The sequence below is a fragment of the Gavia stellata genome, chromosome 11 (genome assembly GCF_030936135.1).
Source record: "Gavia stellata isolate bGavSte3 chromosome 11, bGavSte3.hap2, whole genome shotgun sequence".
Lineage (NCBI taxonomy): Eukaryota > Metazoa > Chordata > Aves > Gaviiformes > Gaviidae > Gavia > Gavia stellata.
Window position 1 is genome coordinate 28794437 of NC_082604.1, and position 19252 is coordinate 28813688.

The 19252-nt window shown below is 43.7% G+C and overlaps 1 protein-coding gene across 2 annotated transcripts in view; it reads left to right on the forward strand.

The window, feature by feature from the left end:
• The window catches only part of VEPH1 (ventricular zone expressed PH domain containing 1), an 82003-nt gene that overhangs the window by 20707 nt on the left and 42044 nt on the right, over positions 1–19252 (forward strand). For both annotated transcript variants that reach the window (XM_059822891.1, XM_059822892.1), the window contains exons 4-8: positions 403–569; positions 2120–2329; positions 10679–10899; positions 17562–17771; positions 18689–19083. In XM_059822891.1, coding sequence (XP_059678874.1) covers positions 403–569; positions 2120–2329; positions 10679–10899; positions 17562–17771; positions 18689–19083 — 1203 coding nt within the window. The remainder of the gene's footprint in view (positions 1–402; positions 570–2119; positions 2330–10678; positions 10900–17561; positions 17772–18688; positions 19084–19252) is intronic.

A 19252-nucleotide genomic window follows, 5' to 3' on the forward strand; every position in this document is an offset into this window, starting at 1 on the left:
GAAATATAGCTTTTATGTGCTTTCTAGCCTTTTTTCCTTCTTTTTTTTTTTTTTTTCTTAATTTAAATCACACTTAGTTTGGTCTAGGACTCAACAGAGTACCATCCAAATCTGAAAGCTCATTAGGCAGCCTTCTCATGATATGGTACTTGAGAACGAAAATTATAATTAATAGGATTTTCTGGGGTTTTTTTACACCTACGTTGTTATACCTGCAACGATTCATTCTATTTAGGTTGTTTATTTGTCGTCTTGGCCCCGTATATATTTTTCTACCATGTGTTTTATGCCTCCCTGATGATTCTTAAAAGTTGGTGTCTCCAGGTGTGTGTAGATTTTCTCTCCAGCTGTAGGGTGTGGACATACCGTAAGTCATTGGCCTCTCACTTGCTCTGTTCTCAGGGAACGCGATGCTGCTGCGTGTCCTGCCTGCTCTGTACGAGAAGCAACCGCAGCCGATAAACCTCCATCTGCGGGAGCTGGTGGCACTGATGGCTCAGCTGGATCCAGCCGAACAACACCATCTCCTCAGGCTCCTCCAAATCGTGGCTAGGAAAAAAGAACCGGGGGTAAAACGGTGTTTGGAAGGTCTTACTGCTAAATGCTGCACCTCCTTTTGGAGGAGTTTATTTGTTTCAGATGATTTGGCAAAGGTCTGTCTGCTAGCTGGTCTCCAAACAGTGAGGAGTCCCATAACAGGCATGACAGCGCTTTCCTAGCTAATTCCCCGTGAATTCTTTATTTCCATTCTAAATTCTCCATCTAATCATAAAGAGAACACAACAATGACTTTGCTGGACCAAAAGGCTTGTGTTAAACCAGAACTGTTTTGAACTTTTTTGGCTTTTCCTCTGTCAAGCTGAGTATGAATTCTCATAACTATGTTTCTGTTAGAATATATGAACTGTATTAAATTGCATATCAAGGAAAATCAAAATTACTTAGGAATTGATTAGGAGTGAGCTGGAGGTTAATTAACTAAGGCAAAATATATCATGTTTTGGAAATTGCACGTCATTGACAGCACCCAGCGCATTAGAACAAGGCACAAAACTATCTGCTTTGTGAATTTATGGAATTCATAACATCTTTGGAAAAGAAGAATCAACAGTAGTTAGTATCTTCCCCCAGGTAGCCAAGGAAACTTCATCATAATACGCAGCCCCACATGAAACAGAGCTCCGTTTGGAAGCAAGGGACTTGTCATCTGGAGGGGGCCGGGCTGCACTGCTGGCTACTGCGGGGCTCCATGCTGGAGCCGGCATGTCTGAAGTTGTTTTGTATTATCGTTATTACTATTATTATCATTTATTAATACTAACAATGTATTCAGCCACCAGCCTGCAGTATTTTGCTACAGCGATAGGTATTGATTTGCTAAAACTGATAATCCTCAAAAAAATAACAGCAGAACGGGTCCCTTCATGCCCCATTTCTGTGTTGAAATGTCTTTTACACAGATGCAACAGTTTCATGGAATCAGAGATGCATTAGCATACATGTGTGTTTATATAGAAAATAATCGTTCAGTAGATAGTTGTATCCACTGTATCCTGTTTGTAAGATGATTTTAAGGACTACACCCTCAGCCTTTTGAAAATTGTGTTGTTACAAGAAACGACAACTTTCCTACAGCATTTTTTGTGTGCAGTGAGGATCTTATTTTTTCCTCTGTTCCAGCTATTAACCTTGTCACGTTATTTAGTTTCCGGTGGAAACCAAGAATTTCTACTAGTACTTTAATTTACTCTATCATTGGGGAAGGCTAAGTCCTATGTTGTTTTAATCAAAAAAGTATAGGGCTGGCCCAGAGCAAGGGAAATATTTGGTGAGGGGTTGTTTTGTCTTTTTTAACAATTGGGCATTTCCTTACTTATATATGCATAACTGCAATATTTCAAGGCTACAGCTTACCCTTATTCCATATGTTGAGCTGAACTTGGATTGACCTCAGCCATAGCTATGTGCAAAGGTCAGCAAGGGTGGAAAACTATTTTACTAAATCAAAGTCTAGTGTTTTATTTTTATCACTCCCATGTACAGTACCTCTTTTTTTGTTATATGTATTCACAATTAAAAAATATATTCACAATTTGTTTCTGTCTGATTTTTTTAATAGGCGCTGAAAGACTGTATTCCATTTCTATTTGAACACCTGAGAGACCCTAACCATAGTGACATTATTCTAAACATACTTATAGAAATATCCCGCTATGAACCAACAGCCTTAGCGCCTTTTCTTCCGAAGCTGAAAGAAATTGGTGAGAGTTTTCCAAGTTTGATTGGGCAAACAGCAAAGATCTTTGGAGCTGTTGGACGTATCGATGAGGTAAGCTTGAAAACAAAAGAAGTTGGTTGGTTGGTTTTGGGGCTAGGTTGTTTGGGGGTTTTCTTTCTAGATCTTGTATAAAGTAATACATCTAAGTATTCCTTTCTTTACGAGTAACCAGGCTGCCCTACCAGAACATATTCCTGGTCATAAGACCACGATAGGTCTAGACTGTAACACCAGTATGGCTAGGAGAGCAAGTGCCGCAAACATCAGATGTGCTGTTTTAGTGGCTGAGACTTCCTTTCCATCTTCTAACTGAGGAAGAGTCACGTAGTAAAGGGTCTCTGAGGGGGTCTCAGAGATGGGGTTTAGGCTAGTGGGGAAGAAAGAAACTTTCCAGAAGAGATTAATGAGCATGAAAAAGATAAATACTTAAATTTTCATAACTGTAAAGATAGATAAACATATAAATTATCATTATTATTTATTGTGTATCTGGTCTGTGCACATGTATGTTCTGTTTATATGAATTGTCTTTTTACAGAATGGCTAAGACTCCTATTTGGTAGAAGCACATAATTGTCGTTATTCCAGGGGCTTAGCTAAGTTAGGTGGTGGTGTACCTATACATGAAATGAAAGGCAGAGAAAAGAAAAAAAATATTTTGCGCGCTCTTGGTATGATATCATATTTTACATGCATATAGCCTTCAGGAATGTTGTAATCGTGCAGTGAAATACGAACTTCCTCGTATAGCGTAATCCAGATATTTTGACTTTGTAGCCGTAGCTAATTGGATACTTCTGACAACTGTCTTTATAATGAAAATGCTCAGCGGTGATGCTGGGCTCAAGCCTCATCACAGGAACATCTTCACAGTGTTTGGGATCTGACCCAATGGGAACATTAGGCCTAGAAAGGATTTACACTGACAAACTCCTAAAAATTTATGGGAGTTTCACGGCAGCATAATGAATTTGCACTGAAGTTTTTGCTTTAGTCATAACTGTGCCGTCTGGATGCGGGAGTGATGCTCTCCTAGTCCAGGTGCCACAAACAGACTCAAACACATTGTGTGTACAGAGACCGTCAGACAGCTCTCGGGTCCCAGAGCACTCTGCCCTCCCCAAAATACCAGGTCCGATGAGCAGCCCGGAGATCCCTGCGTCTCCAGCAGCGAGGGATGCTGCCCATGACGACCCAATGTTAGCCCTGTCCCGCTGGGACTGGGAAAAGCCTTAGACCCATCTTACCCTGCTGCTATCCCCAGCTCCTAAAAATACCACCTGGAGGAGATTACCACCACGAGCTTTTAAGCTACCTGATTGCTCAAGACCTTGGGTGTCCTGAGGACACCAAGCTGGTTAGACTTATTTATGACACATCATGATTTTTAATGAGATTTTATTTTCATTCCCAGGTATGAGCTTATGTGTCTTTCACCACTGTTAATGCACATTTTCCTTCCACCTCAAATCACGGTTCTGTAAGGGCAAAAATAATGTTCTTCTGAATTCAAAGTTTCTGGTAAATAATTCATATTTTTATGGCTATGACAAAACTTGATTATATAGCAGAAAATGAATGGTATGTAATAAATCCTAACTATTTGCTGAAGTGTGGCACTGATGCCTGCCATGCAGTAACCTGGATAATTTATTTCAACAAAGAGCTGAATCCTGCAGTTTCTGTGTCCTTTCAGTGATCCTTGAGGCAAAACTTGCACTAAGTCAACTGGAGTTTGTCTGCATAAAGGCTACACGTTTCCCTCTAGGTTTTGCCTTTCTGAATCAGACCTTTTGGTTGTCCTTCCTTTGATTCCGCTGGAGGCCGGTTTTGGAGGGAGGAGGGGAGAAAAGTGGCATTGTTTTGCTGTCCGGGGGAAAATCCTCCTTATATTCATCTTCTGCCTTTAAGATGACAGTTGTTCTATTTACTTGTTTAGATGCTCTCATCAATGATAGCGATCATCGGAGAATCTCCAGGGAGACTTTTCTCTCCTGAGAAAATAGTTTCTTTTGGCCCCTAACCAAAGTTAGTCCCTTAAATCTCGGGAGCGGGTGTTGTTGGGGGGTTAGGCTCTGCACCCTGTACCGCAGCTTGCCGGCAGCTGTCGGGACATTCAGGCAACAGCTCTGCTCGATGACGAAGGACCGGTGGTGCAACTTCAAGCACATCACCTACCCCGGTGTAGGCATGTCAGGCAAACCCATCGTAGGGCATCAGGGTGCCTTATGCCCTGTTACAGAATCACAGAATCATTAAGGTTGGAAAAGACCTGTAAGATTAACAGGTCCAACCATCAACCCAACACCACTATACCCACCAGCATCAACATTATAAATCTTTACTCTTTCTTTCTAGGCATAGAGAAAACCTTTCTATGTACCTGCGTGCAGGTGTATGGATGCCATCCCCAATCACCATACATACAATCACATATTTCCTCCCATGACCAAACTGCAAAGACACCAATATGTTGCTTTGAGGAGACAGAAGAACCTCAAACACCATTTGGTGGACTGCTCTTCGATGTAAGCACACTAAAAAACAGAATTATACAGGAAAAGTAACACCCCCACCCCCCATGAGATTAGACAGGACCGTGGAACAGCGGAGTTTGGAAGCGATCGCTGAAGGTCAAACAAGACACGTGAGAAATGCAGGGAAGTTAAAGGGGAATTTTTCCTTTGCACGCCCATTTTAATGATTCAGAATCGTCTCGGTAATACTCTTAGATGAGACAGTTGCACTAATTTAAAGGGGTATTGTGGAGCTGGGGAACCTGGTGGGAGGCAGGGAGAAGACACGCAGGGCAGGACCAGAGGGTTGAGGGCAGCCCCTTCTCACTCCCGTTCGCTGGCACGGATGGATGTCATGCAAGTGTTATTCTACTTCTTGCAATAAGGCCAATCCTTTCTCCTTTGGCACTTAGTTTTGAGTGTGTGTTGGCTGGGTGATGGGTGTCTGGTCGCTGTGGGCGCAGCACAGGAAGACACTCTACCTGCTGTTTCTGTTGATCTTGAGCTTTATATTAATTTAAAATGCAATTTATCTTGTAAGAATCAAAACCAGATTTGATTTGGCTTTGTAAATCTTATTTCTGGGGGGGGAAAGCCAAAATCACGTTGAAGATTGTGAGCCAAATGAAGTTTGTTGTTCTCTCCTTGTTTACTTACATCACCCCCGCAAAATCTACCTCTGCAGCTGACCACATTTAATTCTGCATTTAGTACTTAAGAGTCAACATCTCCTAGAAGCTTTACCGCTTATAACTAGCTAATCCTCAAATGAGTCCAGCTGGGATCAGGACTCAAGGATTTAATTCGGATTCTGTATTTTAGTGTGTTGAACCAGCTCTTCCCATGTGAGTGTCTCCGAGGCCCCTTTTCTGCTGTGTTCTGCTGCTTAAAAGGAACTGAACTTATTTTGCCTTTTGTCATTATTGTTTTATACCAAGACCGAGATTAAGCAAGGAACCAACTGGACGTATTGTATTTAATATATTGTTGGAAATTACAGACTACAGTAAAGTTTACAGAGAAATTATTTGCAGAACATTTTCTTCTTATATTTTATAATCTGTTGGTTTGTGTGGGTGCACTTAGCTGCCAAGTGTTACGCAGGCAGCCTGGGCAAGCCTGCATTGAATAACCTCCAATCTCTCTCTTGTAAGTGTCAAGTAACTGGCATTTTGTCCCGTGTTGTATGTCTTATTTTTCTAAGAAGTGCAAGCCGCCGACTTAGCAGCAGACTGCATTCCAGACCGCTCTGCCGCCACGGGCGCTGCGTGTTTGCGGAGATGGCATGCTTTTCATTTGTTTGCAGTGGGCTTTTTTGGTGGCACCCGGGAGACCTTTCACTAGATACTCAAAAATGTTGATAAAAGCAACATGCAAAGGGTGGCAGAGGTGAACTTCCCAACGATGAATGACTGCTCTCCTCTCCTCTCCTTGCTTTGCTTTCTATAAAGATAGAAAGCATGAATAATTCTGTATTATGGAAGATCTGCCCTGATTGAAGTGTGTAAGTAGTTACTAGTGCTCCGGTGACTCAATTTGGTTTCTGCGATCACCTTTGAGCCATATCAGTCTGTGAGGCTCCTGACATCAGTGCCAGGCTTGCACAACGCTGTCACCTGGGCACAGGTTACATGCCCTGTGAAACCTCACCACTGGATCTTCTCCGCAGGTTGTCCCCACTCTGTCCTGTCTCCTCTGTGCTGGGCAGAGGAGCCGGGGTGGTAGAAAGAGGCTCTCAACACTGCGCCTCAAGCCAGGGAGAACATCTTGGTGAGAACAAAGGCAAGGTCTCCCGGTGAGGAGAGGTCCAAGCAGGATATAGAGGAGGTTTGGGGCAGCCCAAGGAGCAGGTAGGTGTGGGGCGCAGTGTCCTGCTGCCCCAGCCCTGCCCGTGAGCAGCCTGGCAGCTGCCTCTGCAGGGCCGATGCTCTCTGCTGCTTGACAGCTGGCTGGATATTAGGAAAAATGTCTTTCCTGAGAGAGTGGTGAAGCACTGGCAGAGGCTGCCCAGGGAGGTGGTGGAGTCACCATCCCTGGAGGTGTTCGAGGACTGTGTGGACGTGGCACTGCGGGACACGGTTTAGTGGGCATGGGGGGGTTGGGGTGGTGGTTGGACTTGATGATCCGACAGGTCTTTTCCAACCTTAATGATTCTGTGACGACCTGGTGCCTCCTGCCTTTCCTTGGTGGGGAGCAGTGCTTCTGTGTCACTGGTGCTCTCGAAGGCTTCGGATGTGCTTCTGGCAGGGCCACGCTGCCAGTTCAGTTATACCCTCTGGTGTAAATGGTGCAGCAAGAGCCTTAAAATGTGCTTGGGTGATGACTGGGCGTTGCATGCTGGAGCCAAGGCTAGTCACCATTTTGGGTGCAAATCTTATGCTAGAGATGCTGGGGGGGGGAGCTTAAAGTTTCCCATCCTCTCCTTGTCAAATACTTTTGTTTCATGGGACTTTTGCCTCTCTGTGATGTGGGATGTGGTCTGCTCCCCGCATCACCTGGGTGTTTTCACATAGCAAGTTCCCTCCTCCTTCACAGACGTTATAACTGCTGGTCTTTCTCTCACCTTCTACTTGTGAGCTTTGTCTCTTTACCCTAAGGATTTTTTATTTTATTTCAGGGACCTTGGCTGCTTTGTGGCCCACAGTTTTGTGGGGGTATGAGGAGCCACTTTGGTGGAACATTCATTGGTCCACAATTGCCTGGGGTTGCTGCAGAGCAGACATGGTGACCGAAGGGTCCTTGCCGCTCTCGTGTGTTTAGTAACACAGTGAATCTCTCATAACCCTCCTTTTCCCTTGTAAAGGTTTAATCTTCTTTATTCCAGTGGTTCCTTGTGCAGATTTTGCCCCCACCCTATCAGGAACCAAGAGATGGGTGGTGCCTCTGGATGCTCCTGTTCAGATCAGGCTTCTTGAAAGGAAAAAAAATGCCTTTTTGAATGCCCTGTGGATTTCTCTGATGTACGGGGCATCACTTGCTGCAATGCAGACAATCAGCCTGCGATAAAATAAGCAGAAACACATCTGGCATCATAAAAGCTGGACAGATCTTAAAGGCTCGGTATATCCCAATGAGTGCACCCACAAGAAAAAATTAAAATAATACTCTGATCTAAGCGTAACTGTTAAGTTACAAGCATTATGGCAGCCAGTTAATTTATTTAGATCAGGTCGAAGTAGAAATGTGCAAGCAGCAAAACGGTCCCCGCAGACACACGCACTGCTGAGGTCTCGTCTCGCAGCCCACCGTGGCAATGCCTTCCTGAAAACCTCTGCTGTCGCGCCTCCCCCTCTTCCTTTTCCTGTAATGGAGCCGTGGTACAGATATGCTGCTGGCTCTTTCTTATAGACGTGAATCAGCCCTGGCATCCCCTTCCTGGCAAAACAAAACAAGTGGGAAATGAAACGACGACGGTAGTGTTGGACTTTTATTCATTGATATTTTATTTCACTGGGAGATTTAGTTGGGGAAAAGAGGTGGCAAGGATTGAGGCATGGCCCTTTATGGTATAGACTGCAGATAGGAGCAGAAAATCCTTTCTGCTGGCTTCTAGAAGCAGCCCCTTGTGCTTTCACTGAACTGCACTCTCCACCTTGGCAGTTCAGACAGACCCCTGGAGAGATGAGAGGTTTGGCTGAGAAGAGATCCCTTTATTTTAAAGGTTGCCCCCTTGTTTGTACACGCCACCGCTGTGGATGTCAGTGACGGTCTTGTGGGTGAAGCCGAAATCAGAACTTGCCCCTCAACCATGAATCTGTGCAATGCAAAACACTGTCTTCGGGCATAGGTCAATCGAACATTTTAATACTTTTTCTTCCCAATAACTGTATGTTCTGAACCAACTGGAAATCGGAGTTGCTTCTGACAGCTTTGTGATCTCTTTCTGTAGTCTCCTGAGCCTGATTTTAAGAAAAAGCAAAATATTTTGCCACACCTCATTGCTTGTATTTTAGATCTTCACCTGCTGGCAGATGTAATGCCGTAAAGTGCAAGGGATGCTTATGATAAAACACACGAATACATAAAAAAAGCATTGTTAAAATAATGATGGGTTATGTATATCCAAATAGGCTTTCTGAAAATTTTTGGATAAAAATTGTGGCAGGGATAATAACTGCTTTCATGTTGAGCTATTTTGCTGTAATTTTGTTTTGTATAACAGTTACATATTATATTACTCAGTAGAGTTTATTGTTCTTTTACCTCACTCCAGGCGAGTAGCAGCATTTCAGCATGGCTGGAGACACTCCAGCTGGATCAAAGTGACAGGAAAATGGTCAAAACTTCTCTTCCAGTTACGTCTGCTGCACAGTTTGTTTAGGAAACAAAAATGTGTTTTAAATGTTAATTGAGCCTGTGTTTATCTCTTGGAGGGAGGATTGTCTTCCCAATAAACTAGTGAATATGTACCAAAAAGTCAACCTCTTTCAAGCCATTGAGAAAAAAGCTCATTCCGGCACACCAGCCCAGCCCATCCGAGGACGTAGCTGTAGTTTTTCCCCATATGGCTGAAGGGAAGCAATTTGTCTGATACGCTTTTCTCATTTATCTCTGTCATGGCACCGTGTAGCAGATCCTCTTTTGTTTGAAATAAGTTGACTTTTTCTTCAAAAACTGTCTTGCTTGTGGTGCTCGGGCCATGTTCTGCCACAGTCCCCCGTGTATTTTTATGGCCCAGCTGTACTTGGAATCAAACTTTCAGCAATTTTTACTTTCCTGTTAGGCGATCCCAGAAGAGAAGAGGTAATAATGATATTGCCCTGCAGGGTTTGGAGGATGTGTATGGCACACGACTTCCCCTCCTCTTCTGCTAAGCCTTGGGAAGAAGAGAATTTTTTATTTTCCTAAAGTGCCTTTGCTTGCATTTCAGCACAGAGTCTAAAACCAAAATATTTCCCAATTTCTGTAACAATCTGCTGAGCACCAAGTGGGTTTCGCTCCATGGAGCCATACCTGGTTACCCCAGTGGAGGATCTGATATGAGCTCCTGAGTTAATTACTTCTTTCTCTACTGCTTTTCCCACTTAGATATTTTAAGGACTGTGGAACCTGATATACTTAGGACAATTATAACAAAACGGAGGAACCCTTATGTGTTTCTTCACCTTTGGGGTTTGTGTTTTAGTATGTGAACTGGTACACGTACATACAGAAACAGTTGGAACTGGAATTGTGTGCCCTTGCCAAGCAGAGATCTTTGCTACAAAATATTTGCATGTTTAATATTATGATCTGAAACAGCCCCTTTAATCCTAATTTGTGGGGGATGCGATTTCGCTGATAAATTGGCGAGATCACTTCCCCCTGATAAATTGGCTAGCAAAACTTTGGCTACGGAGGGCATATCAGACTTCAGTGCGTTGGCAGTGATTGATAGAGCTGCCAGACAGCGCCTTATCGCATGTGATGAGATCTCAAAACAACGAAATCTCATTTTAAACTTCTCTTTGTTGCAGTGTTAGTTACGGGTCTAATCTGAGTGTTGCTCCTAAATGAATTGCTATGAAAGGAGAGAACCCTTGTGATTTACGAGGTACTTTAACCTCTCGCCATTAGCAAGAAGAGGTGCTGATAGTCCCCCTGCTCCTGCCCGCTGTGCCTCTCTCCTCTGCTGATGCTCTGCCGGAGGAGTCCTGCTCAGTCTGGGTAGCACCGGTGACGACAGGCTCTTGGGTGACACTGCTAAATATAGCAAATCAGCAACACCCAACAGGTCCAGAATGGAAGTCGTGATTGGGAAACATTTTATGGTTAGTTATCGTGGGGTAGCCGCTATTCCCCAGTGACAACGTTTTAATCAGCAGCATGCACACAAACCTCCCTTGCACAAGCAAACAATGAATTAATTTGTTTAAAATTGTTTTTATCTCCTCGTGTTGTCTAGGAGCGAGCCAGAATATGCCTGATGTATTTGGTGAACCAGCTGGCCAACATGGAGCACTCATTTCACCATATTCTTTTGCTGGAAATTAAGAGTCTCACTGACACCTTCTCGGGCATCTTGGGCACCCAGAGCAGAGATATCTACCGCATGAGCAACAGTTTCACTGCCATAGCCAAGCTTCTCGTCCGACAGCTAGAGAACGACAACACGTCCGGAGCCAGGTAAAGCTAGTTTTTGTATGATAAAGCCACAGCCATATTCATGGCTGTGTGAGGCAGTATAAATTTATATTATATATATTCAAGTTGCAATGAATCAACAATCAGCTGAAAGTAAGATGTACTGCAGTTCCTACAAGTTGTGACGTTGCTATTTTCAAATTGATCTTGATATCCCTCTTGTATCGTTCCAGTACTTACTCACTCAGCCATTGGATTGTGTAGTTTATAGAGTCAGGTCAGCGTACAAAATAATTTACAGACACCTGATGGGCAACGTCCCTACTTGTAGTATTAACTTGAGGTATGCGTTTCAAATGCAAGCATGAGGATGATTGACACTGGAGCAGAAATCTGCAATTAAGGGGTGGCAGTAAGAGGCGTAGGTGCACTGCAGACACCAGCTTCACGCTACCAGGCAGAATGACCTCCGAACATCGTACAACAGAAATTGCGTCATTTGGCACTGAAGAATAAAGAAGCTGTTCAAGTTTTAGCACTTAAAGAACAGGAAGAAAGCCATGTCTCAGATAAGTAGACTAAGGCAATCTAAAAAGCTTCAGTTAAAAATAAATCAGTGAAGCCAGGCTACACAATTATCATTGAGTTTATTCTAGAAGATAACCACTGAAGCGGATGAGAACAGTGACTGACGTAACTCCCTGATAAAGGTTTGCTAAAAAAGTCTGAAGAAAATTTCTCAAGCTTGTATAAAAAGATGTTCTGCTCACTCAGCTTCTTTTAAATGTGTTTCCTAAGGTTAAAGCATTGGGATCGTTGCTGCATTCATCACAGTAAGAATATAAGTGTTATTTAGTCACTTTTAATTAGGGAGAGACTTATAATTAGCATTGTGTATACTGAAATAGGTCAAGAGGGCACAGAGGAACAGTAATTCTGTGATAAAATTTAACACAGATGTCAGAAAACTCATAACCATGAAGGATAGCCTTGGAGACAGACTTGTGGAGTTGGAGCCAAAACATTGAGGTCATTCGAGAAACAATTAATTGGTATCCTGGAGAGAGTTAAAAATGAAAAAGGAGAGGCACTCTGATATAGTCCGTCATTTTACAAGAAGGCTGTAAGAAACGTCCGAACTTCACCTGGTAGCAGAAACCTCTGCTGCAATCGAGCCCTCGGCACTCGTTTCATGAAAAGTTTCCTTGAAGAAAGTGAAAAAGCCTAAGTGGGGACAGCAAAGCGAGCACGAAATGACACCTGCGTTTTCCAAATGAGCGAAGTTCAACTGTGAAGAAGAGTACGCCAGATGTCACGTAGTGAAGGGGACCAGAAAGGTGTCGTGTTCCGGGAACTGTAGTGAAGCAGTGCAGGAATTGAGGCTTCAGTAACAAAGCGTAATAATTATTCATGCAGCCCATCCTGTGCCTTCATTTATGGTAGAAAAATTACTTCATTTGCTAAAATGGTGGGAGATTCTTATTTCTTACCTCGTGCACCTAACATTTATCATTAGAGCTGGTAAAAAACAAGAAAAAGTTTTCATTAAAATGTTGTTGCTGTGGTTCTCCATTTCTCCCAAAAATTCCCCTTTGTTAAGGACTTGCTTTGCTGAGGAGTAGAAGCTTCTTCATCTGCGTGTGTGGGGGGTTACCGATGCAAAATACTGTTTGGGTGAAGAGTCTAGGGGAGGAGAAGGGAGGAGATGGTAATATTTTTCAGTGGATTGTTCAGAAAACATCCGTATTTTCCATCAGGAAAAAGCCTCTACTGACTATACTGAGCACAAAAGGAAAAGGCTTTGGTTGTTTGCTCCTTTAAGTTGCGTTTGCTCCTGAGTGCCAAGCTTGAATGCAGCCGTGTGTATGAGCGAATGAAAATGTAACTGCCGTCTGTGGAATATGAAAGTTGCCAGGAGGCCAGACTCTGGAGGGCAATACGTAGGGGCAGATGATGAAAATGCACCCCCCTTATCCCAGGGCTGCAGTGGAGCTGCTCAGAGTTTATTCTGGTTTAGGGAAGGGCAGAGTTTGGCCTTATGTCTGCGGTAGACGGAACTTAAAATAGACGCTCCTCCACGCTGTTTGTTTTGCTGTTAGCAGTTTCTAACATTTCTGCGGATAAATTGCTGCTTTTATGAGACAGGAGGGTCCCTGTGATACAGCCGCACTCGCCACGAAGTGGGTGTGAGTGTAGCCAGAAGCGATGGAAAGGAAAACCTGTTCCTGATGCTCCTCTGGGTGAGGAACGGTGTCCCGGGACGCGTCTGCTACAGCGGGCTCTGCCCCGCACGCGGCTGTCTTGGGCCAGTGGCAGGGCCTGGAACCCTTTCAAACAAACCTTTCTGAAATGATTCCTTATTCTTCATCTGCCGCTTGATTTATTTTTTACTTTTTATTTTATTTTATTTTTTCCTGCTTCATCTGCCTAATCCTCTGTGACCCCGGTTCCCTGTACGCTTGTAGCTGCCATTGTCTTATTATCTCAACGTGGTTATGAGAGATCAGAGTGAAACACTGATTTTTCACAATTACAATTTTTACGTATTCTTTGGGTTTACATTTCAGGCCTGAATCAAACGTAGTATCAGCTAGATCGGACAAGAACAAGTACGAAGCAGCGGTTAAGGCTAAAAGGAGTGTTCTCCATTGATTTAAGTGGAGTTTCTTCTGACTTGTACTAGCCTAAGTGCGACCGGTCCAGATGTTGACATGGAAATACCCTCCTAGCTCCAGAGCTGCTGCAGTTACTGAACTGCAGTGTTTTTTAAAGAGCAGCAATCCAGAGTATTTATGCTGTGAAAGGAAAACAGGATTTTAAAACGTGTGGCTGGATTATAACCATTCCTTCCAGAATCATGTGTTTACATAAGAAGAAACCGATTTCTTCAGAGTGATGGCTGGCTTGGAGTTGCTTGACACAGGGAATTTTACAGGTAGTTAGTGGAGAGCGTAATTAAAACCATGCGATGCTCTGTTGCCCCTTACTGTCACAAAGAAAAGTTATTCAGTCTCAGAGGTGCTTTTTAAGAACACATACTGACTTTTAATGGACTGATCCAACCTAGAAGTACAACATGGTCAATCAAAAGAAGGCAAGAAAGGAAAGAAAGAAAGAAAATTTAATGACGCTTCCAAGCCCTCGTTCTGGGTAAGAACTGAGCATAACAGGCGATACCAGTGCTACTCATTTTAGTGTAGTGGCTTGATGAAGTTATCTTTCCTCCTTAAAGGAGAGGATAGGTTTAGCACATGGCATCATTGAGCATTCATTTACCATTCATTTGCTTTTCATTTTCTACCGTATTTGCCCTTCTATAAATCAACATTTGTAGTGGTGAAGAGAGCTGTAATGGCATCTAAGACTTCCCTATGTTGGTAAGGGACTATGGTGTGATTTAATTCAGTGCAGGTACCAAGAAGCCTGTCTGCACAAAGCATGGACTCCCCTTGCCGCTCCGCGTCCTGCCTGGTCCCCGGGAGCCACAGCCCTGAGTACGGAGCAGTGTGAGCAGCACTGCGTGTGAAATGCCGGAGGATGCAGCCTCCAGCTCCCTGTTCAGCCTTGGACGTTACCTAGTTGATGTTTCCGTAATTGATTCCTAGCAATATACAGAAGCTCTTGATGGGCTTCCCAACCGGGAGCCGGAGGTTTTGAGATCACTGTTGCTATTCACCACTCGCCTTCTTCAAATCTGCGCATCCATTGTATTTGAGGAGGTGATTACGTCTGTACATTGACGAACCACAAGGACCCGCTCTTGTTCCGTTTGTGTTGCCTCCATCCCCACAGAGCTGAAGCCCTGGAAGCAATCCCACCTCGAGCGTATTTTTAGCAATTCCTGTTTGTGTATGCTCTCTTTCCCATTTTAAGCACCTGACTGGTGATGTTGATAATGGTGCTGGTGGTCTGGGGAAACGGTCTTCAAATTAATGTCTCGCTCTTGACTTGCTGACCTGTGTATTGAGATCTCTTTCTACAGAGAATTTAAAAACAGTGAAACGATGAGTAGCATAGCACTACATCTTTGCAAGCCAGGTCCTTAAGATTTCTCGATAGGTTTGTGCATCCTTTTGCTCTCAAAAACAGCCTGAGCTTTGGTGTAAGCTGATCCTGCTCCAGCAACCTCAGCAATGTACCGAATGTCTCTTGCCAAGATTTCAAACAATAGTTTGTTTTATTGTTGCTGGAAGGGGAGGCCAGCAGGAAGGCCTGCCAGGCATCCCGTTGGGCGTGGGATGGAGGCTTCACTGGACGTTTCGCTTGGGGTACACGCTTTTGGCTTCACAGGAATTGATGTGAGCGCAGAGCAGGTATGCGTGAGAGCAAGTGGTCCGGTGGGGGCATGGCCAGGGCTGAGCGCCCTGCCTCCCTCCCGCAGCGCTTGCAGTCGCCCTGAAATCCCGGGCACCCACAGGGTCAAAACTGAGGCGGTGGTTTGAGGAGCACCAGGCAGCGATGAGCCCTGTATGCGCTAACTTACTGCTGCTGTATGTACGGCCAACGGGATTCGTTAACGTGTTTCTTCAGCAGAAGCGTTTTCTTGTATTTCCTTCACAAAGCCATCAGAGCTCGACGGGAGAACTCTGGACAAAAAAGTGCTGTTATAAAAGGCCGTTTTTATTTCCAAACACCATTGGGGCTTGCTGGTTTAGGTCTGTCATTCATAAGCCCCATCAGTCCATCAATCCCCTCTCTGTAGCCAGAGGGCTTTATAGGTATACATGTATGTAACAGAGGTTTTTCTTGGTGCTTAGTTCCCACAATGGGAGCAGTGTGGAGAGTTATGTTGGAGTGACAGCTTTCTAATAAATTAAATCTTGTCCCACATCTCCAGAAAGATTTGTTAGCAAAGGTCATACCAAGGTTCTTTATTAGAGAAGAAGATTTTTTTTCGAAGTGTTCTGCATTGTTAATATGAGATCTTGCCTAAATTAAAAACAAAACAAGACAAAACTTGCCAACTCCCCTGAGAAATATCCTGAACTGCCTTTATCAAAACAAATGAAAAAGTGCATTTTGTGATGCAGTATTCGTGGTTGTTTTTTTTTAAACATGCTTTGTTTCCACAATTGGTAATTTGCTGCATTTGGGAGTTTTTAATAGGCTTCCCGACTGTGAGCATGACTTGTTGAGACTCTGCTGCTTTGAAAGTGCTATGTTAAAACTCTCATTTGTGGCTTTCCGTATCCATATTTTACAGATTTATCTATTCAGATGTTTGCTCATCCGCAAAAAAAAAAAAAAACACCCAACAAAGAAATGGTCAGAAGCAAAACGAGCTTGTTTTAGAGCTGTGGGTAGAGTTTAAAAAGTAAACACTGTCGAATACCCCTTAATTCTCGAAGAGATTTCCGAGTGTCTTTGTGCTGACTTCATGATTTTTTGGTCCAGTTACTCCATAGTTGCAGGAGTAAGATGGGAACATACAAATCCCCGGCAGAAGGCACCTCCCTGAAGAAGAAGGGAAGAAGCAACAGGGCTTTTGCCACAGTATGCTGTTGGTCCCCTGGGAAATTCAGTCCTGCTGCTGCTGCATGAAGGCCAAGCAGCATCCTCACGGGAGAGCGCGGATACCCGAGGTTTAGATTTCTGGCGAATGGCCCGATATTCGGAGGAGCTGAGTCTCGCCGGGGGCTGTGAGCTGTGTAGGAACCCGGCGAACTCTCATTAGAAGCCCTGTTTTGGGGAATCCAGCACTCAGACTGAAAACCTTAATCTAGGACACCTGGTTTTGGGCATGGAAACGGCTGCACTCGGGGTAGGGTGTGACATCGGTGTGCCTCCCCTTGCCCGGGGTTGGGGTGGTGGGTCTTTCATCCCGGGACCCTCCCACCGAGGGTTCCCACTGCACCCGAGGGCTTTGGCTGGTAGCGATTGCTGTCCCTGGGCAGCGCTGCTGGGCCTCCAACGATGACAACGGTTTTCACTGGTCAGAGGATATTTTAATCGCTAGAAAGCAGATTTTACCAGCAGTGTATTTGACAGCAGATTTCTTTTTGTGCTTTAGGATTAACAGCTTCCCTTAAATTTGTATTAAAGCTGTCGTCAAATTTTGCGTTAAAAGTTTACATATTCTAAGACTAACATAACAATCAAATTTAAAATAAAACAGCTTGTCCTGCTGTCCTACAAGTCCATTTTAACTCTTCATTTTCTCTTTCTCTTTTGCTGACCTTCAGTCGCGTTGCTGAGAACTTTTCCTGGGCCTGTTTCTGTCCGCGTGCTGAGTTTTAAGATATTTTTCTTACTCAGAGTACAATAATTCGCTAGGAACTGCATGTACTTTCATCAAACCTTTAAAACCACAGACTTCTATAAACTCTGCAATTAGCTCGACTTTTGGTTTATGAAAATAAAGTAGTAAGTCGCTGTTTAGCAAGCTTGAGAGAATGGTTTAAGTTCAGTTGAAAAACTTTTTGCTATGGGACTATCAGGAAAAGACTTGGGTTTTGCTTATGCAGATATAGCTCGTGCAGTTTCTAATCCAGTGTTGTCAGAGATGTTAAATTTTTCTGATCCATCTGACAGAGACATTGATCTAGAAGATGTTTCTCAAAATGATTAATCAACCTCTAAAAGAATCTCTGCTGAAACGTAATTATTTTCCAGGTACATAATACGGGTCACAGGCAGAAATGCAGCATCAGCATCGCTATGAACACAGTGTGCCAGAGTTAAATCTCTGCTTTCTACTTCCTTAGGGTGGAAAATGATACTGAAACAGAACCTCCTGTACCACTGGATGATTTAAAATCTGTTATGAATGGAAATGAAGATGATGAAAAGCTCCAAGTTAAAATACAGGCTTTTGAAGAGAAAATAAACGTCAACAACAGTACTCCTGGCTCAGCACGGAGATACAGTTTAGGCCAGGTTTCTAAAGAAGAAAGGAAGGATATGAGATTTAACAGGTATGGCTCTGTAAAATATGTGAGTGGTTTTCATGAATATCAATTTTGTAATAAAACTTAATCCAAACATGGAGAATTTGGTCCGCTTGCATGATACCTATGGGTATCCTAAGTCTAATTTTAACCAAGTCTCATATCCATGAATTCAAAGGCTGGATCAAATCTTTCTAAATTATTTATTTAATCTCTTCTGTGCCCTAAAACAGCACAAGGGAGAGGAGAATATCTGCATACAGATATTACTAGAAAGGAAGATACAGAGACCTTTCTTGGGTATTATTGCTAACAATACGTATCAAACGTTTGAATCAAATTTTGCCCGTGCGCCGTGTGAGATGAGCGTGGCTCTCCTGGGACACTGGGTGAGATAAGGGTTCAGACATCAGCGGGCGCCCGCGGTGTCCTTAGGTTGCCTGTGCCGCAGCTTCACGGCAGAGGTTTTCTCTTCCTGCTCCAGTATTTGCCCTTTCGGTCACTTCACTTCCACCCTTCTTACTCTTAGGGAGGCTTAACTTCATCCTCAGCATATAGGTACGGGGCAATGAAGAACTGGAAGCTGAATCTTGGTTCAGTTAAATGGCTGCTGGATGGCATTTTTATGATGTGATCAATAAAGCCTATACTCCAGTCTCGGGGTTATAAGTTTCTTGCGGATAGGTTGACTAGCTCTCTCCATGGCATGCAGATGTTGTGATAAATGGACGTTATTTAGTTTCATTTGCTTATTAAAGCTGTGGCTTGAGTTTTGTTTTTGAAATGCATATTTATCAAAAGATACTTGCCTCTGGCTAAGCGAGCCCTGTGTTCAGCTCTCTGAACCAGCTGCACAGAGGTAACTTGGAAGAGCACGTGTTCAGATGATTTTTGTGTCTTACCTCTGTTCCAAAACATTTTTCCTTTCCTTAATCTCCTTCCAGGTCCAAAAGCCTTGCTTTGCATGCAGTCCGCATGAAGGGGGTGAGCTCAGAGAGCGGACAGGACGAGGAGAACGGGGAGATAACTGCTGGTATCTCCTTCACCGAGATCTACATTAGCCAAGAAAATGACAAATTGCCTTTTAATGTTGACACTGAAGCAATGCAACTGGGAAATTCTTTGGTTTCACGTCAAAGTATCGATTACACAGAATCAGCAAATTTTCCAGAACCTGCTAAAGAAAATGCCCTCGAAGGAAGCGCAGAGGTGGCGATGAGCCCCGTGGAATACCAGGACAGGCTCTACTTGCACTTGAAGGAAAACCTGGGTAAAGTGAAAGCATATGTCATGGAGATGGGGAGGAAAATTCCTATCCCCGATCAGTGTGTTATTGAAGGTAAGAGACCTGAGCCTTTCCGATTGTGAGAACTTCAACACTGCACTGAAAGTCATCACGGGGTTCAGGCAGATGGGCAGCAAAGATCCTCTAGCGCAGAGCTCATAGGTGGGGAGGAACATTACAAAACAGTGTGGGTAAGCACATGCTCATACTAAAGCCTCCTTCT